The sequence below is a fragment of the Protopterus annectens genome, chromosome 4.part0, assembly GCF_019279795.1.
Source record: "Protopterus annectens isolate FY-2018-M chromosome 4.part0, PAN1.0, whole genome shotgun sequence".
Classification (NCBI taxonomy): Eukaryota; Metazoa; Chordata; order Ceratodontiformes; family Protopteridae; genus Protopterus; species Protopterus annectens.
In genome coordinates this window covers 1250258425-1250284555 of record NC_056733.1, presented here as the reverse complement: position 1 = coordinate 1250284555, position 26131 = coordinate 1250258425, and the positions used below count along the sequence as shown (strand labels likewise).

Genomic DNA, 26131 nt, shown 5'->3' with positions numbered 1-26131 from the left:
AGAATTACTTTGTATAACTATAGTGATAGGTAAAGCTGTCTTATCCAGCACATCAGGTGTGTACAGTTCCACTCAGATGAAACATTTACACAGAGTGAGATTCCCACAACCCTTATAGCCCAACATGTGCCTTGCAACACAATGATGAGGTCATACCTTCAAATATATGCTTTGTGACACTTGTAGCAAGATGGCTCCTGTGGCATGAGCAGCTACTGTACAGTTCTCTAGCTTCTGGGCTTAGATGAGCAGTTGTTGAAACCCAGCAATGATTAACTAGTATGAATGGGTCTGGCTATTGTAACAGGTAAGGCTGGCTTATCCAACAGATCTGGTGTGTACACTTCTTCTCAGAGAAGTCATTTTCATGAGCAAAGGGCTCTCTCAACTCCTTAAGACCCAACATATACCCTGTAACACAATGATGTGGTTACCATTTACATATGTGCTTTGTGACACTTATAGCAAGCCTTTTTTTGTGATGTGACCAGCTACTATATGGTTCTGTAGCTTGTGGACTTAGGCAGGTGTTCAAATCTAGCAGTGACTAACCAGTATAAGCATGTCTGACTATAGTGATAGGTAGGTATGGCTTATCCAGCAGGTCTGGTGTACACACCTGTACTTAGGGGAACATGTACACATGTCCCCAAGCAATTTAGGTCCAATGTGTCCCCTGCAATACAATAATGAAACCATCCCTTCAAATGTGTACTCTGTGACACTTGTAATAAGCCTTCTCCTGTGATGTGAGCAACCAGTACAACTTTTTCTAGATTATGGCCATAAATGGGCAAACATTTGACTCTGGTAATGAGTAAGTAAGTACTAGATGTGAGTAAGACAGTAGTAACAGACAGGAGTGGTTTACTCATCAGATAGTGATAATGGAAAACTGACACCTGTGTTAGCACGTACGTAGCTGAAGGATTCTGACCACTCAAACTACATTTTAATGGAGCCATAAACATTCAAACACTTAAGTCATCTCTTCAGGTGTGTTATTTCTGACACCCATACTATGACTTCTTCTGTGGCATAAGCAGTTACTATATGTCTCTCTATAGTGTGGACTTAGGTAGGGGTTCAAATTAGACAATGACTAAATACTGTGCTTGTATAACAGATAATTGAAAATAGGTAACAATAGTTTAATCAACAGATGTGATGTGGATAATTAAACTTAGGGATAACACTTACATGGTTACAGGATCTGATCATTCAAACACATTTTAGGTGAGCCATATGGCTTCAAACACAACTCTGAAGTTATCCCTTCAAATGTGGGCCTTGTACCAACTATGTTGATGGTTTCTTCCATGGCATCATTGGTTGATATGCACCTCTTTAGAGTGTAGATCTATACAGGCCAGAATTTTATTTTGCCTATGAATAAGTACTGTATGTGTGTAAGACAATAATGACAGACAGGACTGGCATATCCAACACATGGTGAGGTGGCTAACTGCCTCTCATGTGAACACTAACTTAGTTAAGTGATTTTGTGCCTTCAAATTACATTTAGGAGAGGCATTACCGTTCCAGTACAATGATGATGGAATCATTTCAATTTCATGATTCCAACATATATTGAAGTGTGACATGCTATACTATGGTAAGAAAGTTTTATGGATCCTGTTGACTGACAGTTTGCCATGGTTTTTGGATGGGAAGGTTCTGCTCATCCAGTAATTGCTGTATTTTCTGTGAACATGTCCAGTATAATGATGTATGCATTACACTTTCTGTTGTGCAATGGTTAACACAAAGCATCAGAAGTTATCAATAGTGGGGCACAATTAACAGTGTTTGTCATTTTGTAGCAAGAAAAAAAAAAACTGCTGATTACCATGTTATGGAGAAAGCAGCTAATGCATCAACGATGCCAACATTGTTATAAGCCAGTGTACATCTGTTTTATGTAAACTCTAGGAGTTTCCACAGTTCACCTACTACCTGATGGTACTGTTGCACCTGTCTGTGAGGTACATTGTGTGCTGTCATGCAAGTATCACAATGGAGATGCTGTACAATGCTCAGCTCAGCAGACTTTTTTTTGTATTTACAAGACAACACTGACATGCCTTTATTCATTTAGATATTTATCTTTTGTTGACTGAGTTAGTCCCACTAGGCTATTAGTTTCTCTTCAGGGGAGACCTTAAGTTTTATTTACACTGCTAGGGAAAATTTGGCCAGGTCATCAGGGAACTTCTTCTACTCATCATTGTTGTGAGTGGGACCCATTTTGCAGGAGAATGCAAATATCAAAACCAGAGAATGTATATAGGAGTTTGAGGAGATGTTTTAAAAAAAATCTGTTTGATGGAGATGAGTCAGCAAATGATGGATGTATATTTACAACGACCCCCCCCCCCACTAAATGCTGGTGCAGAGTGACCCAGAAAAATGAAGGAGATGCTTCTTAGAAGGAGGGAAGGGGGTCATTATGGAGAAAATAATAAAGGAGGATGCAAAGACAATCCTGAAGAACAGTGGTGAGATGGAAAAGAAAATGTGCAGAGAAAGTTGAAGAAGGCCAAAGTGGAGTAGTAGAAAAGAAGGCAGAAGAAAATGAAAAACAGAAGTACGTGGTAAGGAGTCACATTAAAGAACACAAGGAAATATGAAAGTGTAGGACAATTTAATAGCTACTTTGGGTGTAAAAGCACAGAAGGTAAGAACATTTATTCTTATTAACAGACATTTTGCAACGTTATACTTGAGACTGTTTTTTTTTCAATGGAGAATTTTTTTGGAGAATACGAAAAAAAAAACAAAGACTGTAACCCATGGAATCTTTATGTGATAAAAGGATTTAAATGAGAAACAAAAAGAAAATTCATGTGGAATTTTGAACAGAGGTAGATTCTGAAAGGACATTTGAAAACTTTATGTAAAGAAGCACTGGGCATTGCAGAAGTCTGTGATGAAATGGGTTTATGGGCTGGTGGCTGGGATTGTAATATTTTGTTAAAAATAGAAAGAGAAAAATGATACATATACCAAGCATGATAAGTGTGGAGGAGAATATACGTGTTGTAAAATACTGGGGACAAACCAGAACATGATTTGTTGTGGAAAAGAAAGACATTTAATAAGTAACTGTGAGAAAAGGAATGTTATGTTTGTGGTGAAATGGTATATGAAGCAAAAATATGGATTGAAATGTTATAAATATAACAAAACTGGACATTTATGGATGAATTGCAAAAATGAAAATAACAGTAAGGAAAAAAGAAAAAGAGACGATAATAAGGAAAGAGAAGATTTTAGAAGAAGTAGAAATAGAAGGAAAAATAGATGAGAAAAAATAAAAAAGATGTCATAATAGAAGATTCAAAAATAAGTGTTGAAGAAGAAAAATTGAGAGGAAGTAAAAAAAAAGAATTCTAATAGCTGTGGTGGTCAGATATTTGTTTTTTTTTTATTTTGGATACTTTTAATAATCCAACCTTTGTCTCCGAGGACTACTGCTTGTTTTAAAGACTGGACATTCTGTGGACATCTGTACCGTTGACAGGTATTACTGCATTACATATCAACATATCAACTAAGCCCATACCTCACAACCTCTTTCAGACAAAAAATGTGGATCAAGCAATAAATTACAGGGGTACAAAGGTGCACAGATAACAGATTTTTACATATTCTTCTTCAAACATAGAAAAGTGATACAATAACAAGCTTTGCATTAGCACAGATGTTCTGAAAGGTATGAAGTATGACATACAAATGTAATTTTCTGACTGCAGTCCTCAATGCTTTGTCTATGATTTGCCAGACAAACACAATTTTTGAGAAATAAACCAAAATTATGAGGCAACAATTAGAACATTCTGCAAAAGCCATACAGCTGAGCAGTATTATGAAACAATTTTTAACTTTTAATGCTACAATAACAGTACTGTTGTGATGCAAACATACCACATGCTGCTTGCATCCATGCCAATCTACTTTCATGGACTCTAACATTAAAATCATAATCTGGCTCAGCTGTGAAAAACAAATAGAACAGAATACCATTATGAATACCAAGCCTGATTATATGGAGCTTTAAACTATTATAAGTAATGTCTGAAAGTCATATCTACACATCTGTGGGGTGCCAACAGTCTGACATTCCTTGATCCAATGGTTGAATGTATCCCTCCTCCTCATCCTGAGGTCTTGGTAGTGGTTCCTATGCTGTTTACTAGTGCAGAGGATACTGGTAGCACTGGTCAAAGCCTAGATCAGACTATTCCATGCCTCTGTCTTTGATTGTGAGCCATGATAGTGCCTCTGTAGGAGTCCTAAGTCACATAAATGTTATATAAGCTACACTAGGTCAACTGCTAGAAGAGAAAGTGACCATAATGTGAAGTGGAACAACATTAAAAATGAATAGAATATGCTATATTTGAACCCTGGACCATATGGATGTTAGTTCTGCACTGACAGCTATTGCCACAGGAACGTTGGGAAACCCCTTCTCTATGTGCAACTTCATTGTTAAATATTGCAATGTCACAACAGTAAAACAAAGACTATACACCTTGTACTCAAACCCAGGACCATCTAGACTTCAGCCTAAGACTTAACACACCTGCTGCCAAAGTAAGTTACATAGCATCCCTAAGCTAGTATTCATTGTTAAGTTCTCACTGCTAACCGCAGCACAATGGCTCTTAACAGGTTTGCGTGATGCACAATTACATTAATACAAAAAACACCCAGTTTCTATTTTTGGCTGTCTAGGTCCTGTCTGCTATCTTGGTGGTCCAGTTATCCAGTTTATGCAATGGCACTCTACATGCAAAACTGATTAGCATAGCCATACCTGTTTGTGCTAAGAGGTGAATCGCACAAACAATGCCACCCCCCATCACTCACTAAAGTAAGACAGAAAGAGATAAAAAGGGGGAATACAGTTTGTTACTACACAGGAGGTATGTCTGCAGAGGCCTGGATTTCAAATCTCACTCCAGTGCACCTTCAGAAAACAGGATGAGTGTCTTATCCCTGTTTGCCACACAAACAGCTTGGCAGCAAACAACTTTAAGTTATTCATCACACAACAATCTTACACAATGTATTTTAACTGGTATCAAGCCACCAGCTGCTATTTATACATGTATTACTTATATGAAATAGATTTGGATGTACTGAACTTAGTGATCACACAACCTGTTAGGACTATTGCTTGAAATTATACCAATCTGTGTTGCCTGGCCATTCAGCAGTTATCTGACCAGTATTTGGAGATATGCAGTATATAAGCCAGTCTACCTCTACCTCATTTACCTTACATTTTGTGTGTTTATCAACTGAGAATAGTATGCTATGCTGTTGTCAACAAATGAAGGCCAGGTTGAATTGCACAAAAATGCATACACTGCTCTTTTGGTGGTGGGAGCAAAGGTGAACTTTTGTTATGGCACATGCAGGGGTACACTGTTTTTTCAAGGGGGTGGGCCAAGCTAAGGTCATGTTATGGTACAACTTCTCTATTTAAAGATATTCTATTACAAGCATATGATGCTAAACTGTATTGATCACCAGTACTTTGGAGAGTTATGAATGTGCAAATCTTGCATGGCTGAAAACTACTACTTTCTAATGGACATGTAGAAGTGAAATAACTCTCTGCTGTCACGTTACTTGATTTTTGGTACACATTTCCCACCTTTTACCTGCCTACTATACCATGAGATGAAATACAAGTACATGCCATAATAGTATTGTGCATTACAGCAAGTGTTAAGGATGGTTTGCTATCACATAGCTGACACTCACAAAAAAGAAGCACATGAAATGTCGACTAAAAGGTGAACACATAATGTTGACAAGGTCAAAATGTCACAAACACACTTCCGTTTGTGAATTCCACCTTGCTTGACATTAGTAGAATGCAGTCCTACACTGCACAAGATGTTACATGATGATTTTGCTGGGGGGCAAACCCCCCTGCATCTCCCACACCCCCTGCAAAATATATATTCCAACTCTGAGATCGCACTACAGTGGGAAAAAGGGTAAATTTCCTGATCCCCAAAGTACCATGATCTCTAATTAAATAGCCAGCTTCAACTTTGTGAATGCACTGAACATTTGCTGAAACTGAACTCGCACTAGGGAAGGATTGGCAACATGGGTCGGCCAACAATCATTCGACAACCTGTGGTCAACAAAACTTCCCTCGGCATATTAAATGTAAACCATTCAGGACTTACCTTGTAAATGTTGTGTCTGTACTCCACACTTTTTGAAATCCCTAGGAAAAAACAACATGAAGTCTACATGAATGCTTTATATTTGTTGACTAGCTTCACAAGATTGGTTGGTTAACATGCAGTTCAACTGCTTATGCAGTAATTAGCATCTATAGAGCACAGACTAAGACTGGATGCCATCAATTAATAATGTACTCCATTATAAAAAAGGCAAATGTGCATCTAGCCAAAGTGATGTTGAGGAGAGTTAGTACATTGTTTAACTCAGTAAGGTAACCATATTGCTTTACAGTATATCTTTACAGAGGGGTATTGCACTCCAACAGGTATATTCTCATTTTGTTACCTACATAATGCATATGCTGGAATGTAGTTAAGAATAAATATGAAGTGATGGCTTTCACACTTTAATCTGTTTGCATTACTTAGAAGTGTAATGATGGCATGGCCTTGGTTGTCAAGCCATTTCACAGGTACACATCATTGAGAATACCTGAAAAGGGAATGCTGTGTTATAAATATGTGCATGTTACAAGGTCAGGTCCTTTGATAGCACTTTTACCATTTCAAAGATGTTTTGTTTGCACAATGGGCCCTTAGCCTGTGATTTGGTTCAGGGGGTAAACAACGATGAGTTAGTGCTAGGCCACTAACTACACTGGACTGTTATGTTGGGTGGGTGAGCATATTTTACTTACTGCTATGGTACAAACAAGGATATGTTTCTCTTGTTACTCTCCTTGTTTTTGCATCCTCCCTCTTGTTATTTTTTGAAATATGCAGACACTTTCACGTTTATCCAGGGAGGAAGTACTGACAGCCTTCCTTTACTGCTTTATCTGTAAACATTTAATTTGCAATTATGTGATACTCATATATTATCATTCATTTGTCTCATAGGACACAATATGTCTGCTCATTGTAGGCCCTGATTTACAGGTGCAGAGAGTAATCTGATAATTGATGCCTTGAGGCAATATGCTGCTGTGCTGCTGTCTAGGGGGCAGGGCAAAATGGCTGAGAGTGCAGCCCTCTGAGATGAATTAGTGGTCAACATTAACACCATTGGGCATCACAGTCATACATATGAGTAGGTGTGTCACAGAGCCACAGACATGATAACTGCTGCGTGTAGGTGTGCAGCTGCTGTGGCATGTGATCATCAAGTCACAGGTGGAGGGCGTGCTACAGAGCTCCCCTCTCCTGCCACAGAGGAGTTCCTGGTGAACATTGCCACCCAGGACAACTCCCAGCAATCTTTGGTACAGTATGCTCTGGATGTGGGCACAACTCCTACATTCCAAGGGGAGCTTCCAGGTATGTTTTGTTTGATGATAATAAGAATACTGTGGCATAGTGCACTAACTTCAATAATGTACATGTCTGTGTCAGTTGTTTGCTGGGGGGGGTGGATTTAGGATGGCTAAAGTTATAAGCTCAATTTGTAGTTGTCAGCCCCATTCTTGTTGACATTTGAGGTACTGCAAATATAGAGGTGTAAATGTATTACCCCCTGTTTTACTGTTAAATGTGATGATGTTGCCATTGCCTCTTGCTTTACTTATTTTAGGACCATCAGGAATACAGAGATGCAGGCCTCCTGCAGATGGTAAGTAGATAAATTTCAAGATATCTCATAATGTATCCTCTCAGGTCTGTTGTATGTATTGCTGCACTGTCTGTAATAGTGACAGCAGTGTACTTTTTTTATCATATATTGCAGTTTAGCAGTGCAGGTATTAATGCATTCCTGTGTTTCTCCCTTTTTGTCACAGGTGAGCGTGACAGTGGGAGTGTGGGCACTCTGACACCTGATGTAAGTGTCCCAACAGACACTAATGATGGTGGCCAAACTGAGGCACAGTTGGGGGGTGCAGAAATTGAATTTGCCACAGAGGTTGACATCCAGTGACCTCCTTCATTTTCTCTGGACACAGCCAGTAGGCCTAAGCCTACCCAGTCTACTGAGGCCAGAGATATTGTGCAGGTTGAAGTCAAGTACATTGACCGGGGAGGGTGGCTACTGTAGATTCAGTGCTTGCTAAATCTGTCCATAGCCAAAGTGTTGGGAAAGTGTCATGCAGGAGGGTTGATAGGAGTGCTTGGAGGAGGCCTGCTGTCCTTCCTTCACCTAGTACAGGTGTCTCTTCCTGCATCAGTCAAAGAATGTTGAGGGCAGTCATGGAAGCACAGGCACATTCTGAAAGGTGCTGCAGAGAAATGTTCAGGGTTCTAGATATGGCACAGTCTGACATCCGTGACTGCCTCCACCATGTAGCCAATTCAATGGATTGGTTGAATTACATAGAACATGGAGTATCTGTGATGGAACGAGGGGTTTATATCATGGACAATGCAGAGTATGTGATGAGAGGTCTGCTGGGAGGGGGAACGTCATCCATGTGGGCGTAGGTTAGACACACCATCTGATTCTAGCCAACATAGCCATGCCTGATCATGCCTCCATAGTGACAGTACTTCTCCTGCTCCATCAGGGAGTGTGCTGTACACACCCAGATGTGACAGGCCATGCAGTCATGGTCCTGGACATTCCTGTGAAGGGAGCACATCCAGCAGACAACTGTCACATTCAGGTAGTAGCACTGCATCTGACATTGGGTGTAGAGGTGCCAGTGTATCTCCTGGCTGAGCCAGGTCTCATGGTTGGGGATGACAATGATGAACTGATAACTCTACAATGCACCTGTTCAACATACCAAGATGTAGAGCTAAGACTGAGCTTGACTGTGTTCATTCACACTGTTACATATCACTTTCACATGCAGGACCCCTACAGACACACACACAACAGTTCTAGGGTTCACCCTACCTGCTTCCCCATTTTTACTCATACACACTCAACAACCTTTGCTGTCAGTCTTGAGCTCCTGCCCCCTCCCTCTACAACTCCCTTTAGAAGTGATGAAAACTGTACCATATCCCTGATTTCTCACTTTTGGTGTCAGGGAAAATAAAGTTTTGTGTCTGATGCATAGCGTGCTTAGCTACATTATTGCATAGTTTATCTACATTTGTGTCATTTAAATGATAATTGTACCTGTGAATATTATTTGCCTTGCCAAGTTGTACAGTGGATAGCATCATCATTTTAATACATTCTAGTGTATTCTCCTGTAAGGGTTGTGAAGTCAACAACTGTGATGTGTCTCATTACTTTCTAACTGTTCTCTTTAATGATTATCCAGTACAAACATATGGTGCACATCATAAGTCAGACCATCACATTCAGATCTCTGGATTGTATGACAGCACTGTTGTATAATCTCATCAGAACTGTACAGTATCATGCTCTCTTTTGCATGTAGCTCAGCAGAAACAGGATCTGCAGGACACCCCACAGGGCTTTCTCATTATGCTAACACAGAGCCTACAAACCATGCCATGATGTATGTATTAAAACACGTCACTATAGTCTGTCTGCCTGACATCCAGGCCACCGTCTGATCATGTCCTGGTGAGATACCTGCATATTCAATACTCTGATATAGCCATTGATATTAGCATTGTCTGTTGAACATATGGGAATTACAGTGTCCCACCTGCTGGTTTAAAAAGTAACAGCTCACTCAAACACACAAAGTTGACTGCTGTGAGAATAGAACCCTACTTCTCTAAGTACCCAGACTACAAAACACTGAATGCAACACACGCTCCACAGCATAAGTCTGATTTGTAACATTTTCAGACAACCCTTTTAGAGCTAATGCACACACACACACACACACACACACACACACACACACACACACACACACACACACACACACACACACACACACACACACAGAGTTGACTGTAGTGAGATTAGAACCCCTACCTATCTACATAGTTAGGCTACAGAACACAGAATGTAATGCACACACAGTGGCACAGGTCTGACGTATATAGAAGTGCAGGTGAACTTATAGTAGATGACATCAACAGGCCCTGTGAGAGACAACAGGTTGGGAGGCCGGTATGGAAATAATGTGCAGGGATGAGCAGCTATCAAAAAAAGTGGCCGGCCATGCCATTGGAGAGGTAATTGTAGGATTCCACTTATACTTTGCTGCCTAGAGTCACACACACCCAGTTGACTGCAGTGATTCTCTATTTCCGTAGGCAAGATACAGAACACAATACTTAATGCATGGACGGTAACACAAGTCTGATGTATAAAGGAGTGCAGGTGAACTTCTAGTAGAATGAATGTGTAGGGATGAGTAGCTATCAAAAAAATGGCCAGCTATGCCACTGGAGAAGTAACTGTAGGATAGCACATCATTTCTGCTGACTAGAGACACACACACACACACACACACACACACAGTCGACTGAAGTGAGGACAGAACCCCCTACCTATTGAGGTGCACAGACTATAGAACACAGTACTTAATAGACATGCCACAGAAGAAGTCTGAATTCTATAGGATTACAGATGAATTATACTGGATGACATCAGCAGGCCATATGAAGGACAACAGCTTTGGAGGCCTGCATAGGCTCATAGATTCATAGTGTCATATGAGGCCTACCTAACAGCACTAGGCTGCTTAGAAGCCTAGCTGTACAAAAACACAAGCACCCTTATTGAGCATATTTGGATGTTTAAGTTCAGCAGAGCAAGATTGTGACACCACCAACTGGCACTGTCCATGAGGGAACACAATAACATTCTAAATTACATTTTGTTGTATGGCTGATATATGTGTGGAAAAAATAAACCGATACCCTGGGGTTGTAATGCTTGTGGGTGCATGGCCAACACATGGGCTGAAATCAGACAGCATCATATATACATTTCCATAGCACATTGGACCATGCCTCATAACCTTCTATAGCAAGAAATCTGAACAAAGCCATACATATTGGGTTGAAAAAGGACCAAACATAGAGACATGTTTTACATACTGCTCTTAAAAATGTAAACAGTTGATAGAATAACATGTTAGGCATTAATGTGAATTTTCTGAAAGGTACAAAATTTGAAATTCAAATTCAAATGTCTGTCATTGTTTTCTGGCTTCAGTACTCAAGTATTTTCAAATTATTTGCCAGAAAATGAACTTTTTTATGAGGAGCAGGGCAAAAATGTGATGCAAAAATCATAACATTCTACAAAAATATGAGCAGTAGACTTGCACTATGGTTAACTAAGTGTACATATATCCAGGATACAGCTGTTTGTGCATAGATAGAAAGTGCACAGATGTGAGCCACATTGCTAATGTGTGACAGTTAGTGGTATCTAAGTGCCATCTGTATGCCATGCTGAGTTTTTGTGATAGCTGAAAGCATTTATTGAATGTATCCGGTTTCTGTGTTTGCCTGTATGCTTCCTAGGTGGTCCAGTTTTAGCAATGCCATGCTTTGCACAAGCCACTTGAGAACAGCCAAACCTGCAGTTACTTATATTTACACTATGTGGTGGATCTTGAAAACAATGGAATAAAAAAAGAAAAGTAGGAAAACAAATAAAAAGGGGAGACATATGTGAACTGACCAAGTGCAAGGTATGACATGCACACTACAAAATTATACTACACATCAGATATTTCTACATAGTTCAGAACTTGAACTTTCACACCACTGCAGCTAAGTTACTGTTATGGCACAAGCAAGGCTACACTGTTCTTGGGGGGAGCTCATGTACAATTATCTCACAAACAAGCATAGCCTGTTCTTTTGTGAATAAGGAAAGTTGTTACTGTTATGGCACAAACAAGGATAGGATGATCTTGTTACTCTCCTTGTTCTGCATCCTGCCTGTTGTTTGATCTTGGGATGGGTTGTTAAGTCAGAAACTGCAATGTGTATCATTATTGTATAACTTCTCTCTTTACAGATTTTCTAGTACAAAGGTATGGTGCAAACAAGCCCATGTAGTGAGCATCAGTATACTTCAGAGGAAGGAATGTGTGAATGTTTGAAATCTGAGACCTACTACTTACAAATGGACACATATGAGTAAACTAGAGGTCTCTGCTGTCACATGTTAACGTATTTTTTGCACAAATCCACAGCACTGTTTACTTAATTACTGTTCCAACCTACCAAATACAAGGATATGCCACAACATTATTCAAAAATAATACTTTTGGTTCAGGACTTACCTTGGAAATGCAGCAGTGGATAAATTTTGAGTTTATGGCTGACTCTATCTGATGCAAGCAGTACACAGCCAGTACATGGGGAGGTACAGGTTCTAGGTGTTGCCTGGCATCAATTTTACTATATGTTCAAATAGGAGAAAGGTATAAGGCACCTAGGTAGTCAGTGAATGTATTAAGCATTGTCATTTAGACAAAGCAAGGGCATACTAAGCACACCTACATCAGCTTGCAGGCACAGCAGCATGTGGTTCCCCCTCCGAGCTCTCTTCTGACTGTGGCTGTGGTTACCTAGATATTGGTTGTGGGATGTGTGTCCCTTCCCCTAGCTGATTCTGCTGCAGCTATTTCTGCAAGATCAGACTGTATAGCATAGCACATAATGTGAAGACTTGTGCACATGTCTCTTGATTATACTGTAGGGCTGCACCAGATGTATCTAAGCACAGGAACTGTGACTGAAACAGCCTGAACACACCCTCTATGATGTTTCTGGTTTGAGCGTGTGCCTCATTATGGCATTCTTCCATGGGTGTATGTGCATGTCTAATGGGTGTCATCATCCACTGTTCCAGTGCATAGCTAACATCTCCCAGTAAATGACCCTGTGGGATGTCCCCCTAGCAAACATCTGATAGAGCTGTGATGTGTGCCAGATATGGGAGTCATCATAACTGCCAGGTTTGCTAGCACACACATTCAAAATTATTCCCTGGGCATTGCATATAACTTGGCAGTCAATGGAGTGGTATCCCTTGTGGTTCATGTAGATGCTACTCTGCTCAGGTGGTAGCTTCATGTGTACATGAATGAGATCTATGGTTCACAGTACTTCAGGGTAGTGCACTACCTGATAGAAATGTTGCATATTGCTGGCCCTCTCCTCAGAACTACAGGGAAAACATATTTGTTCACTGGAATGTATGAATGTATGAGCATAGCATCTAAGAATTAGTGGAGGATCCTGGATGCTGATGCCTGTGACACAGCCATCATGCTCCCAACTGGTCTTTGAAAATTAACAGTAGCTAATATTCTAAGGGCTACACATACTTCAGTTTCCACTGGGATGGGTTCCCCTCAATTGGTTCTGGCTCTAAGTTGAGGGTGGTAGAGCTCACACAGTTGTTGTAATGTGTCCCTGTTCACCCTGTAGCTCTCTACAATTTCCAGCTCATGCAGCACCTGGAAAGGTACCCTAGGCCTGAACAGTCTTCTCCTTCTCAGCCTAGGCCTATTGTCATCAGCACCAGCAGCATTGACTTCAGCCTATAGCACATACGTATGCTGCAAAACTGCTGAAGCCCCTAATATTGTGTTAAAATTTCCTTTAGTGTACTCCAATGGTATTGAAATATTTAGGAAAAACAAGAATGGAGGTTACATGGATGCTTTATAGCATGTTGAATAGTTGCACCATGTTGGGTTAGTTCATGAAAATGGAGTTTACCTGCTTATTCTCTAATTAGCATCTATTACACACACCTGTTGCATGCTAATCAGTATGCTAGGTGCACCTCTGCATACCTCCGTGCAGCTATGCATAAATAAAGTACGCATGCTAAAATTGTAATTAGTTTCTTCCATTCCAGTGATATCATGCAAACATTGAGTATAAAAAGGAAAGGTTACCCACCCTGTACTCAAACCCAGAGCCCTCTGCATGCTAGCCCTACACATACATGTGGTGCCACAGGACTTTTTGCATGACAAGCACAATGAAAGCTGCCATTCAAGACTCCATTTTCTGTGGGTCAGCTGCATGTACCATCTCGCAAATGAGGACATAAAAAATGTACAAAGATTATTTGAAATGCACAGAGAAGATGCACTTCACAACCAAATTCCAAGGATGACACATGACCTGTGATTTGCGCACAGCTTACATGAACTTTCACCCTCTACAGACCTACCTGTACAACTTTGAAAGTGTAACCTGACACACACCCTGATGTCATCACTCATTGTTGACATCCATTGAAAACAAAAACACAGTGGAAGTGCCTACATGAAGTGAACATCCCTACAAGGTTACTCTTTTTCAAGATTCAGCAATTCCAGTGAGTTTTTACCTAATTAGTATCTTCACCATGCTGACAGCCTGGAATCTGCACAGTCAGTAAGTGTGTCAGAGGAGAAACTGCACAGGAGCATAATGTTGTAAACACAAGGGAGCCTATTCCTTTGCCCATATATCTGCTACATACTACATACCGTATGCTTACAGTACAATATAACACTGTTTCAGGATGTTTAAACACTTTATCAGCCTGCATTACATACAATTATATTTTCTTTTTAGGGTGGGGTTGCAAAGGTGCATTTATGTCATGGCACTTAAAATGTATTTTTTATTTTGTACTCTGATATTCTAGCATCCACCTGTTTAATTAGGTCATAATATGTGTGGTGTTACATGTTGAGGTCAGTTCTGTACAAATTTTAAGAGCTTTTACTTGCTCTTATTTCTGTGTTGACTCCTTTCTGTGGCTGTATTTGAAAAGTTTCCGAATACACAGGCAACAGGAACACACTCTACACATTTTGCTTACAGCTTGCTAGATCACTTCACCATGTTGGTTAGCTTCATTAGCATAATATTCAGCTACTTACGCTGACATTTGCATGCCATCAATGTTTCCCTATTTGTGAATGAGTGCGTGCCTCTACATGGAGTTTAATCGATCTAAAACTTCTCACAGCCATGTACACATCACACCGTGATGTGCACATGGTAAAAATTATCATGTAAGCTTTCATGAATCCCCCCATGGTATAGATATAATTATATTAGAAGACACAGATTTTTAACAAATGAAATACTACAAACAGGGAAACTATAATGAGGAAAGATAATCTGAAATTTGGGATATGAGAGCTGTTCTGGAATAACCATATTCTGTAGAAATACAGTAAAAATATTAGATGTAACTTTAACAAAAATGGGAGGATTAACCATTGTAGATTTAAAATGGAAAGAACAAGTATATAGAATTATAGCATTGCACACTTAATACCAATTGTAAAGAAAGGCAAATCTTATGTCGTTAGATTTTAGATTATATAGTGCTAAATATGAACATTTTAATAACAGGCAATTTTAATTGTGATTTAAGAGGCAAGTGTAAAAAAAGGAAAGAAAAGTGTTAGAAGTTATAAGATGTGGTAAGTTACAGCACTGGTACAAAAACTGATGGACTTACAAAAGTGGTATGTATACCACTAAACTAGATTATTTTATAGCATCAGAAGGTTTGGTATAGGAGAAGGGGAAGTAGTTGAAACAGGATTTTCCAATCATCTTGCTAGATATAAAGGAAAACATGGGATATATAAAAATAGACAAAGGAATAAAAAGAAAAAAAAAGAGAAAGCATGGAATGCAGAAAGAAAAAGATTAGTAATACAGCTATAGAAAGCGCATTTTACTATGTGGATTACATTTAAAGAGAAATATTAAAAATGTTTTTACAGTGACAATATGATGTGAGAGAAGTAGAGAAAGAAACATATGAAAGAACATGCAATGATGCATTAGAAGTTAATGACAAAAAGTACTTTGACAAAGAAAAAATTATATGGAAGAAATCAAGAAAAAATACAGAAACTGTTATATAAGCAAATATATATATTTTTACAAGGAAATGAGGACTGAGTTACTTAAGCATATTACTAAAGGATGATGGTACTGCAATAAGATAAAAGTATAAAAGAAAAAACAACTGTGCAGTACAATATGTAAAATAAATGTTTAAAGAAAAAGATAAGTTAGTGAAAAACATGGAAATGAAAATAGTTAACAGAAAGAGAGAATACAGATTTGAAAGATGATTTCTTTAAATTAGTTAGATAAAGTATTAGCACTAGTAGATAGATACAGCTAAAAGACCGGATAGAACAGGGTATAAAATATATAAAAATGTAAGAGATTGGCAAATATATATATGTGTGTGTGTGTACACACACACACACACACACACACACACACACACACACACACACACATATACACACACACACACACACATGGTTTTTTTCAAAGATTTTGAATGAATGGTTAAATTAAGGTTTTATGTATAAAAATATATACTGGAAATATGGAGGAAGAAAGCTGGAAGACAATTAAAATAGGGACTGATATAATTGATTAATAATGATTATAAGATCTTTATGAAAATAATTCAGAAGAGATTTGACACTAAATGGAACATATTATGGAAGATAGCATATGCAGTATAAAGAGAAAGGGATGCCAAAAATGATTAACGATAGAGAAATCATTGATGATATTATGAATAGAAAAAAGAAGTGAAAATCATGATATAAGACCTTAATAAGGCATTTGATGCAAATGGACATTAAATCATAGGGGTAATATTGAAATAATACAATATACGTGAGAAAATTAGGAAATTATGCATGTCAGCCTATAGTAGTAATAAAGTAAAAATACTTGTAAATTCTGGTTAAGCCAATATGTAGTTATAAAGAGTCGTGTAAGACAGGGATGTCCAGTGACTTGTCTTCTCTTTACACTAGTTATAAATGTAATAGTAATGTGAAATAAATTGCAATATGAAGGAGATGGGGTATATATGACACCTAAAGGGTTAAGCATTCTAGTTCTGTTAACATATGCAGATGACGTTATAATAATTGCAAAAAAAAAAAAAAACAAAACAAAATTTGGATAAAAGAAGTAATAATTAGCACAAATTAATGTCTAGAAGTGATAGGGATGGCTTTAAATAAAGAGAAAAGTAAAGCTTTAGGTGATGTAGTGAAGTTCGGGGTTATATATTTTACAATGAATGAATTTTTGTATTAGGTATACAATTTGGGACTAATGACATAAGTAGAATGTAATGGAAAAAAATACAATAGAAGAGATAAAACAAGCCTGTCTTGTCTGGAGAACATATAAATTATCATTCAGAAAAAGTCTTATTTTATAAATTCAGTACTGATGGGAAAATAGCATACTTAGCAAGTGTATTTATGTTGCCAACATTAGTTGAACAATAATTATTGCAGATAATTTTTTTTATTTATATGGGATTCTTTGAGTATATTTATCTCACTCTCACCAGTGAATGGAGCTGTGGGCAACAGCACAGACTCTACATGGTGCCCTATAAGGGGAAAAGTTGTATAGACCAACTGCTTTGAGCATCTAGTGTGGTGCAGAGTTTCCTCAAGATAAGAGAACATGGATCACATACTGTTTGCCATGGAAGGGCTAGGCACTCAATGGTGTAAAATATGGCTGTAAGTGATTTTCTCATGCTGAGTAATGTGACACATGAGTGTGGGTATGTGCAGGTGATAAGTGGCTTGAGGACCTGATGTACTCTGACCTATACCAGGGACCCATGCTAATGGTGGGAAGCATGTATATGCCCCTTTTGAACAGTGTGTGCCTGCCATAAAGCCCAGCAGTCCTGGGTCAATAAGCTACTGGCTGGCCAGTATCCAGTTGCCCAGCCTGGGTTATCTGGGATACCTCTGTTGAGTGAAAGCTGGACATAAAACCAATCAACCTGCCAAACAACAAGTAAGACTTGCTGCATTCAATGTAGGTAAAATGGACCTTGCAAGTGGATGACATGATAGTATGGAGGAGGATGAACATCATATGCATACAAGAAACAAGGTGGAAAGGCAGTGCAGCAAAGCAGATCCAGAGTCTACTACTCAGGAGAAGGGCAGGCTAAAAATGGCATGGGAATTGTGGTGAGTGAGAGGCTTCAGAAAGCAGTGGGGGGTAGGTGTTATCAAAACTAGTGACATATTCATGTCAATCAGACAAAAGCCTAATGATAGAACAGTATTCATAATCTCAGCCTATATCCCACATCAGGGTTATGACAGTGAAGAGAAGAGTGAACTCAGACAGTAGTTGCAGAACCTACTAGATAAAGCAGGACAACATGAATTGGTGTTGATAATGAGTGACTTCAATGTACATATCAGTGCAGACAGAACAGCATATGAGGACTGCCTGGATCTGCATGGATGGGATGACAGAAATAAAGCAGAGGCCATTCTAGATTTCTGTCTGGCAAATGGCTTGATAGTAACCAACACATGGTTCAGAAAGAGAGATAGTCGCAAGATCACATACAAGAGTGCCCAACATGCAACTCAGGTAGACTTCATCCTAATAAGGAAAGAACACTGGGGTAGAATCACTGATTGCAAAGTTATTCTCAGTGAAACAATTAACTCACAGCATAAGCCACAATCAGCTGCAAGCAGTCATCAGAGAAGACTCTAAGCTCAACAGAGACCAGACTGAAGACCTGGAAGTTGACTGGAGAAAAAGCACATTTCAAGGAATTACTCAGGGATCTGGCATCCAAAGAAGAGAATAGAAGAAAATAAGTAGAATTAAAGAAACATGTCAGTGCCTCAAAACGGCATGTGTGCGTGTGTGAAGACTACAAACCAGATACATGGCAGAGACAGGTATGGAAATATGGTATGTAAGAAAAGCTGGTGGTGGAATGCAGAAGCTGAGAAAGTCATCAAAAGAAATGAGTGCAGGAAAATGTGGGCCATAGAAAAGATGGACTGGGCTAGGAAGGAATACTAGTTGGCTAACAAAGACACTAAGAAAGGAGTTGCAGTAGCAAAGATTAGGACATCAGAGGCACTCCACCAGCTGGAAATTGACTCAGTATGTGGCACAAAGAAACTTTATCAGGTTGCAGGGCAAAGACAGAAAGATAAAGAAGATAGAAACCCTTCATGATGGATGCCAGCAGCAACCTGCTCACCAGTCCATAGGACATCAAAGGTAGATGAAAGGAGTAATTTCAGCAGTGTTTGAATGAAAGAAACCCCACAGAAGCTATACTAGCCCAGACACAGCCTATGATGAGAGAAGAAGAGAAGCCTACCCTAGAAGAAGCAAAAACAGCACTAGGGAAAATGAAGTCAGGGAAAGCAGCAGACTCAGATGAGTCCACAGCAGATATGATAAAGATGTTGAGTGAGATAGGGGGAGAAATGGCTCCTGAGGGTATTCATAGCAGTGTGGAGAGAAAGATGTATCCCAAATGACTGGAGAATAAGAAGATCAGTGTGCAAGAACAAAGTGGCATCCACAACTGTGGGCAGTACAGGGGTATCAAACACCTGTCACATTCTATGAAACTTCTGTAGAGGGTGATTGATAAATAGATATGCAGAGTAGTAGAAAGTAAGAAGGGAGATGAGCAGTTCAGATTCAGATCAGGATGGAGCTCAAATGACCCAGTGTTTGCAGTGAGACAGATAGTTAAGAAGAAGGTAGAAATGAGGAAATAGTCTAATTGGACATTCCCAGAGTTGGAAGAAGTATATGACAAGGTCCCAAAAAAGCTGACTTGGGCAGTACTGCTGTGGTTAAAAGTCCCAGAAAGATTGGTAGAATTAGTGCAGGCTATGTAGAAAGATCCAATGTCTCAATTATGAATAATGTTCAGTCTCAAACTGGGGATCCCAGTGAGAATAGGTGTGCATCAATGTTTAGCTCTGAGTCCAGTGCTGTTCATGCTGGTGATGGATTACATTAGCAAACAAGTCAAAGGGGAAAGAGTGCCAAAGAAACTGAAAAGTAAGGTGTACAAAACAGTAGTGTGAGCAGTACTACTGTATGGTACAGAAACCTGGACAGTAAAGGCAGAGCCAATAAGGAAGCTAGAGGTGATGGAAATTAAATTCTTGGGAGAAGTGGTAGGATGCACACTGTGGGACAGACAAAGAAATGAGGGTATAAGAGCAGAAGCCAAATTAGCTCCAATTGCAGAAAAGATCAAAGAGAATGGCTTATGGTGGTTCAGCCACATGTGCAGAAAAGCAGAAGACAATCTGGTGAAGAAGATTTGGGACAGACAGAAAGAAGGTAAGAGGAAACAGGGGCATCCAGCAAAGAGTTGGATGGATTATATGAGAGGAGATCAATGACAGTCAGGCAGGAGTGTGGCACTGAATTGAGAGAGAGAGAGAGAGAGATGGTGACAGATAACATCACCCCAACCCCATTTCGAAAATGGAAAAAGGGAGTTGATGATGATGATGATGATGATGATGATGATGAATGGGTTCTAGATTAAATCCAGTAAAAAGTTTTGCACGTAAATAAAGAGAAAGGAGGTTTAGGGTTAATTAACCGAGTGGTATATGCTGCTTCATTGCATGTATACAAAGTGTTAATTAAAGTGGATAAATGAAAAAGATGAGCGATTAGTCGTGCAGTTGTATAAATGTTAGTAGGATACATTTTGGGGTATGGTAAAAAAGAGTAAAGGTAAAAAAGAGTGTATTAATGAAGAAATAAAATGTTACCAAGAAAACATACTTTTGTGGAAAATAAAATCTGATGATATAGAAGAAAAATATGCCCCACGGATTCATGAAAGCTTGCATGGAGTGCAAGAAGAGTATAGGAGCTCACGCCGGCAATATGTCTGCCGTGCGATCCAGGAACAGCCGGCAGGGGCGTGCACGAGAGCTGCTAAAGCTACTCTTGCACGGACAACATCATGTTACGCAAATTACCTCATTTGCTGGTGAAAGCCATGCAAATGAGGTAAATTTGCGATCCAAGAAACACTAACCAGTCTGTGGAAGATTAATGTTAGCTGCAAAAATGTACTCCGTTGTTAACGGAGTACATTTCTACAAATAGCTAAATGGAGCTACGACAGCTCCAAATAAAGGATGCATACAGTTGAGGAAGCATGCCAATGGCCAAATACAAGGCCATTGGCATTCTAATATGTTTAAAAATATTAAAATTTAACTTTTTTCCCCCATCTCTGATGTTTAAGCGTAGCGCACAGCATAAGCGTCTTGGCTTATAAAAACAAGAAAATAATTATAAAAAGCCAAAAATAGGCATTTTCATTAAAAAGCTTATTCTGCCATGCAGGAGAATGGCAGGCTGAAGACAACATGGCCACTGACTAGTGGTTACTAAGGGGGGGAAGTTCAGTGTGAGAGATGTAACCATGCATTACTAGGCAATCCTATGCAAATGAGGATAAGGATAGTTAATCCCAATTTTCCCCAGCATGTGAGGCATGTCCCAAGAGTGTAAGAGTAGGAGTAGGTGAGTAGAAGAGTAGAATATCGGTAACATCATGAAGGTGTGTGCCAGACAGGCTGTAAGCTAATTGGAGCACAGTGGCTTGTGTTTGCCCTGAGTTGCTCAGGATTGCAAGAGGCGTGCCTACAGTTGTCCTATTTGAAAACCTCAAACCAAAGGTGCACACTGTTAAAAGATAGGAAACTACTTACAAACATGCACACAGCATGTGCGCTCGTGTGCATGCGTGTGCACGTGTTTGCGCTTGTTTGCACGGTACTGCCCTGGACGGAAACAGAAAGGCAAAAGGAAGGAGAAGAAGTACTAGGAAGTTAACCAAGGAGAACTAGCAGAGCTGCCAGGTGAAATATATCAGAATCAGCCAATTACACAGGCAGCAGAGTAGCCCAGCCCAGCCCAGCACTTTAAACTCTGCAAACACCATTCCCCCCTGTTTTTCTCAAGAACTCTGCAACACTGCAGTATACAAAGAGGGAAAGCTTAAAAAGCTTAAGTCAGACAAAATGTTAGGGGCTGCTATTGCTATCATAAACCAACATGTGCAAGGTGCTGAGGGTGGTGATGTTGTGAATGCTGCTGAGCAACCCACAGTGAGGAGATGTAGAAGAGGGTACAGACCCAGGGTAACCTACCAGAGGCTACATGAGCTGGAGATAGTGGAGCGCTATAGGGTGGACAGAGATCTCCTACAGCAAATTGTTGAGCTGTGCTGGCCACACCTTACACACAGAACCAACAGAGGGGAACCCATCCCAGTGGATACCAAAGTATGTGTTGGCCTAAGAATACTAGCTACAGGTACCTTCCAAAGGCCAACTGGTGATATGATGGGGATTTCACAGGCATCAGCATCTAGGGTACTGCACCGGTTCCTGGATGTCATGTCAGCACATGTTGGTGACCATGTATATTTCCCCAGTTCCTGTGAGGCATTGACCAGCAATATGTGTCTTTTCCACCAAATAGCAGAATGCTCTGTGGTAGTGGGTGCAATAGACTGCATGCACATACGCATCAAAGCACCATCTGGGGAGTGGAATAAGGTCTACATCAACCACAAGGGCTTCCCCTCCATCAACTGCCAGTTCATGTGTGATTCCCAGGGCATAATAATGAATGTGTGTGCTGGATGCCCTGGAAGCTATCACGATTCACACATTTGGCATCTGACCCAGCTGTACCACTTATTTGCCAATGGGTACATTCCCTACTGTCACCTAGCAGGGGATGCTGGATATGCACTGGAGCCATGGCTGATGACACACATCAGAAATGCACAGTCACCTGAACAAGAACTCCATAATGAGGCACACACACAAACAAGAAACATAACTGAGCATGTGTTTGGGATGCTCAAGTCATGGTTCCGGTGCCTGGACACATCTGGTGGAGCCTTGCTGTACTCACCAACTATATGTGCCCAAATTGTTATGGTAATTGCCATGCTACACAATATGATTCTGTGGAAACAGCTGCAGCAGGAACAGCATGGGGCAGGGACAAACAGCCCCCCACCATTGCCAAAGCCTGCACAGGCACAGCATGACTCAGAGGAGGAACAACCTGAGCCTGCCCCAGTAGGCGGAAGGAGGCATGCCTAGCATGCCCTGGCCTTGGCAAAGAGGCAACGCATAGCACATACACTGACTCAGTAGGAACCCTGGAAATGACACCTCTCTCTGACTCCCACATATAGTAAAAGGGGTGCCTAACTTGACATTACCTGTTTTCAAACGTATAGGGAGTGTACTATGTGCATCCAACATAGGCAGCCCTGCAGCACCACCTGAGGCATGAGTGCCCTATTTTAAGCAATATAAAGCACTGCTAAGCACATTTTACTAGTATTGAGCATATTTAAATACAATTGCGTGTAGCTGTGCACCACGCTAACCAGCGCAACGTCGGGCAACGTTGGTCAATGTTGGGCAATCTTTGGCAAAGTCGGGCAAAGTCGGGCAAAGTTGAGCAAAGTCGGTTAAACACACTCACACCTGCTTTACTGTTCCTTAACCAGTCAGGTCTACCCAGCAGGAAAATGAAAAGCAGTGACAGGGCTCAAACTCAGGACACTGTGCACTATAGTCACAGTTCTGAACCACTAAGCCCTGACAGCATTTCACTGGCACAGACACAACTTAAGTCACTCACACATACCAGTTGGGGGGGGGTCACATACCTAACAGTCACAGCCAGCAGGACAATTGTAGACAAATGCAAACACAAACAAATGCTGTATCATGCCCTCTGAAGAGGCATATGGGTAACCTCCCCCAAGGCCTATGCAGACAGATAACAGCAGGCCAGGTAGTGTAATGTGGGTTGGGTAGGCTATGAAGTCACAAACTAATATGCATGTAATTGGAAGCTAAGGTCTGTAGTACAGTGGTATGCCTCAAGCCAATATGATAGGCAACAGTACAGACTGAAATGGAGTACCTGACATAGCAGTGCAGGCCTAGCAAATGTGTATAAGTGTCAGGTGTACCCCTCATCCTATGTACACCCACAGTAACAAACAGGTGTGCCCCCTGGAAGAAATGTACAAATAATAGCTGTCCCCCCTGTATGTAGAAATGTTGATAAGTCTATGCAAATTGACTCATGGAAGCCCTGCAGGCACAGCATGCTTCCTGTCGATGTACAACAGAAAGGTGAGCCCTGAAGTAAAAACCAACTTGAAGTTTCACACACATATAGTATATATGCCCATAGTGGGCATGCTCATACACTTGAACAAATTTAGCAAATTTCAGTCAGCAACATACTGAAAGGTCATACTGGGCATGCTCACACACTTAGGCCATGTCTGAGTACAACAGTGGGCCACACATATCTGGCAGTTGCAGTTGCAGTTCTTACTCCAGACACAAGTCACTATTCACCAATCCTGCCTTGGGCACAAAGTGATATGAAAACATACCCATATAATATATTGGACCCCTGTCATAATCAAATTATGTAATACAAGTACTTAAGTTGTTCAAAGAAAGTTAAAATACAAAGATCAATAAATCTCCGATCAGTATCATCAAGAAACAATGAGCACTCCTAACATTATCCAAGCCAAGCTCTGCCAAAAATATGGCCAAAGATTCCATAGAGAACCATGAAGCTTTCTTTAGCTATGTCATAAATATCAATGCAAACTCATATATGTTCTGAGTTAGTGCAAAGTGTAAATGAATACATGTACACAACTGTCATTGCCAACATCTTGTCAGACAGGTTCATACATATTTACCCCCCTCTCACTGACAAAAGGGCCCATTTCCATACCTGGAGATTGTGAAAACCCTGAAATCACATATACAATGGTTAAATAGCTCTATCCAAACCTAAAAACACGGCATCTATGGGATAACTTGGTGTCCCTGGCTGTGTCATATGTGAACTCCAAAACAAACAGACCCTGCACCTGAACAGGCTGTTGAGACTCACCCTCTGTACAGGATATGAAACTGTTGAATGGGTTACAGCAACGTTTGGCACACTCCCCAAGTGTTAGTGCACAACAGACCATGGGAACTATTGTCTTATAAGCCTAATAAGCCTGATCTGCAAGGCCATGGATTCCATCATTATGGAACTCATAAACAGAGCTATTGGGTGCCTACAAACACCCAACCCTACCCACTTTGGTTTGGTCAGGGGCAGATCATGTTCCCTAAACCTGCTAGACAGTTTGCAAGGCAGTTACCCAGGACATACATCAATGAAATGAGCTCCACACGACCTACATAGACCTTGTAAAGCCCTTTTCCAACATCCCACACACATGTCTTATCCACAAAATCAACAACCTGTGCATAAACATGTATGGAAACTGATGGATTGCCAACTGGGGCATGGATAGATCCCACAAGGTAAGAATTGTGGTCTCCCTCTTAGACTGTAAGCTGGTAACCACTGCTGTCCCCCATGGCTCAGTCCTGGGATCCCTCCTGTCTGGTGTATACTATTCAGAAGTACAGTCAAACACACGAAGGCTATGGTTATCAAAGTTTGTGGATGAATGCAAAAAGGTTGTCATAATCAATGTTTGGGACAACAGAGACATCCTTAAAAAGGGTTTCAGTCAGACAGATGTGGTGTCAAACTTATGGCCTCGAGCTACAGTCATACAAATACCACATAGGCGCCAACACCCTAAATATGGAGGTAATAATAAGGGATCTATGGACACATGTGGATAGTCATCTCTACTTTCAGAAACACATTCACAAAGTGGTTAGAAAATCATGCTATGTGTTCCCACAAATTGCCAAAGTCTTTGCATATAGGTCAAAGGAGGTTCCCTCTACTCATCAGTCATCAGACCCATCAGAGAGTACCACGACAAACTTGCGATGAATCTGAAGAGGCACCTTCAGCAGCTGGAAAGACCACTGAAGTACCTCAACAAGAGGATTACTGGCCTCAAACAGTTGCCCCATGCAACAAGACTGAAGTAACTCAGTCTGTACTCTGTTGCATACCGTCTACTCAGGCGATCTCTGCCCAACAGACAGGTCCATGTCCAATGCAGAACTGATGTACATACTCTATCTGAAGTAAACCCAAGCTCACTGTGCCACATGCTCTAGGGATATAATCATCACAACAATAAATACAACATGTTGGAGGGATACATTACTAACTCAGACTTTCCTTGCTTTGGAACAGGTTCCCAACCTACATTAAGCTGAGTCCCTCACTGACACTCTTCCAGA

General features: G+C 40.4%; 1 protein-coding gene across 1 annotated transcript in view; it reads right to left on the bottom strand.

Annotated features, from left to right (window-relative positions):
- Nucleotides 1-7064, bottom strand: part of LOC122800433 (sericin-2-like) — a 42403-nt gene extending 35339 nt beyond the window's left edge. Inside the window, exons 1-2 of the mRNA XM_044069878.1 lie at nt 7047-7064; nt 6216-6256 (exon numbers count right to left, since the gene is read on the bottom strand). Coding sequence (XP_043925813.1) covers nt 6216-6256; nt 7047-7064 — 59 coding nt within the window. The remainder of the gene's footprint in view (nt 1-6215; nt 6257-7046) is intronic.
- Between the last annotated feature and the right edge of the window lie 19067 nt (nt 7065-26131).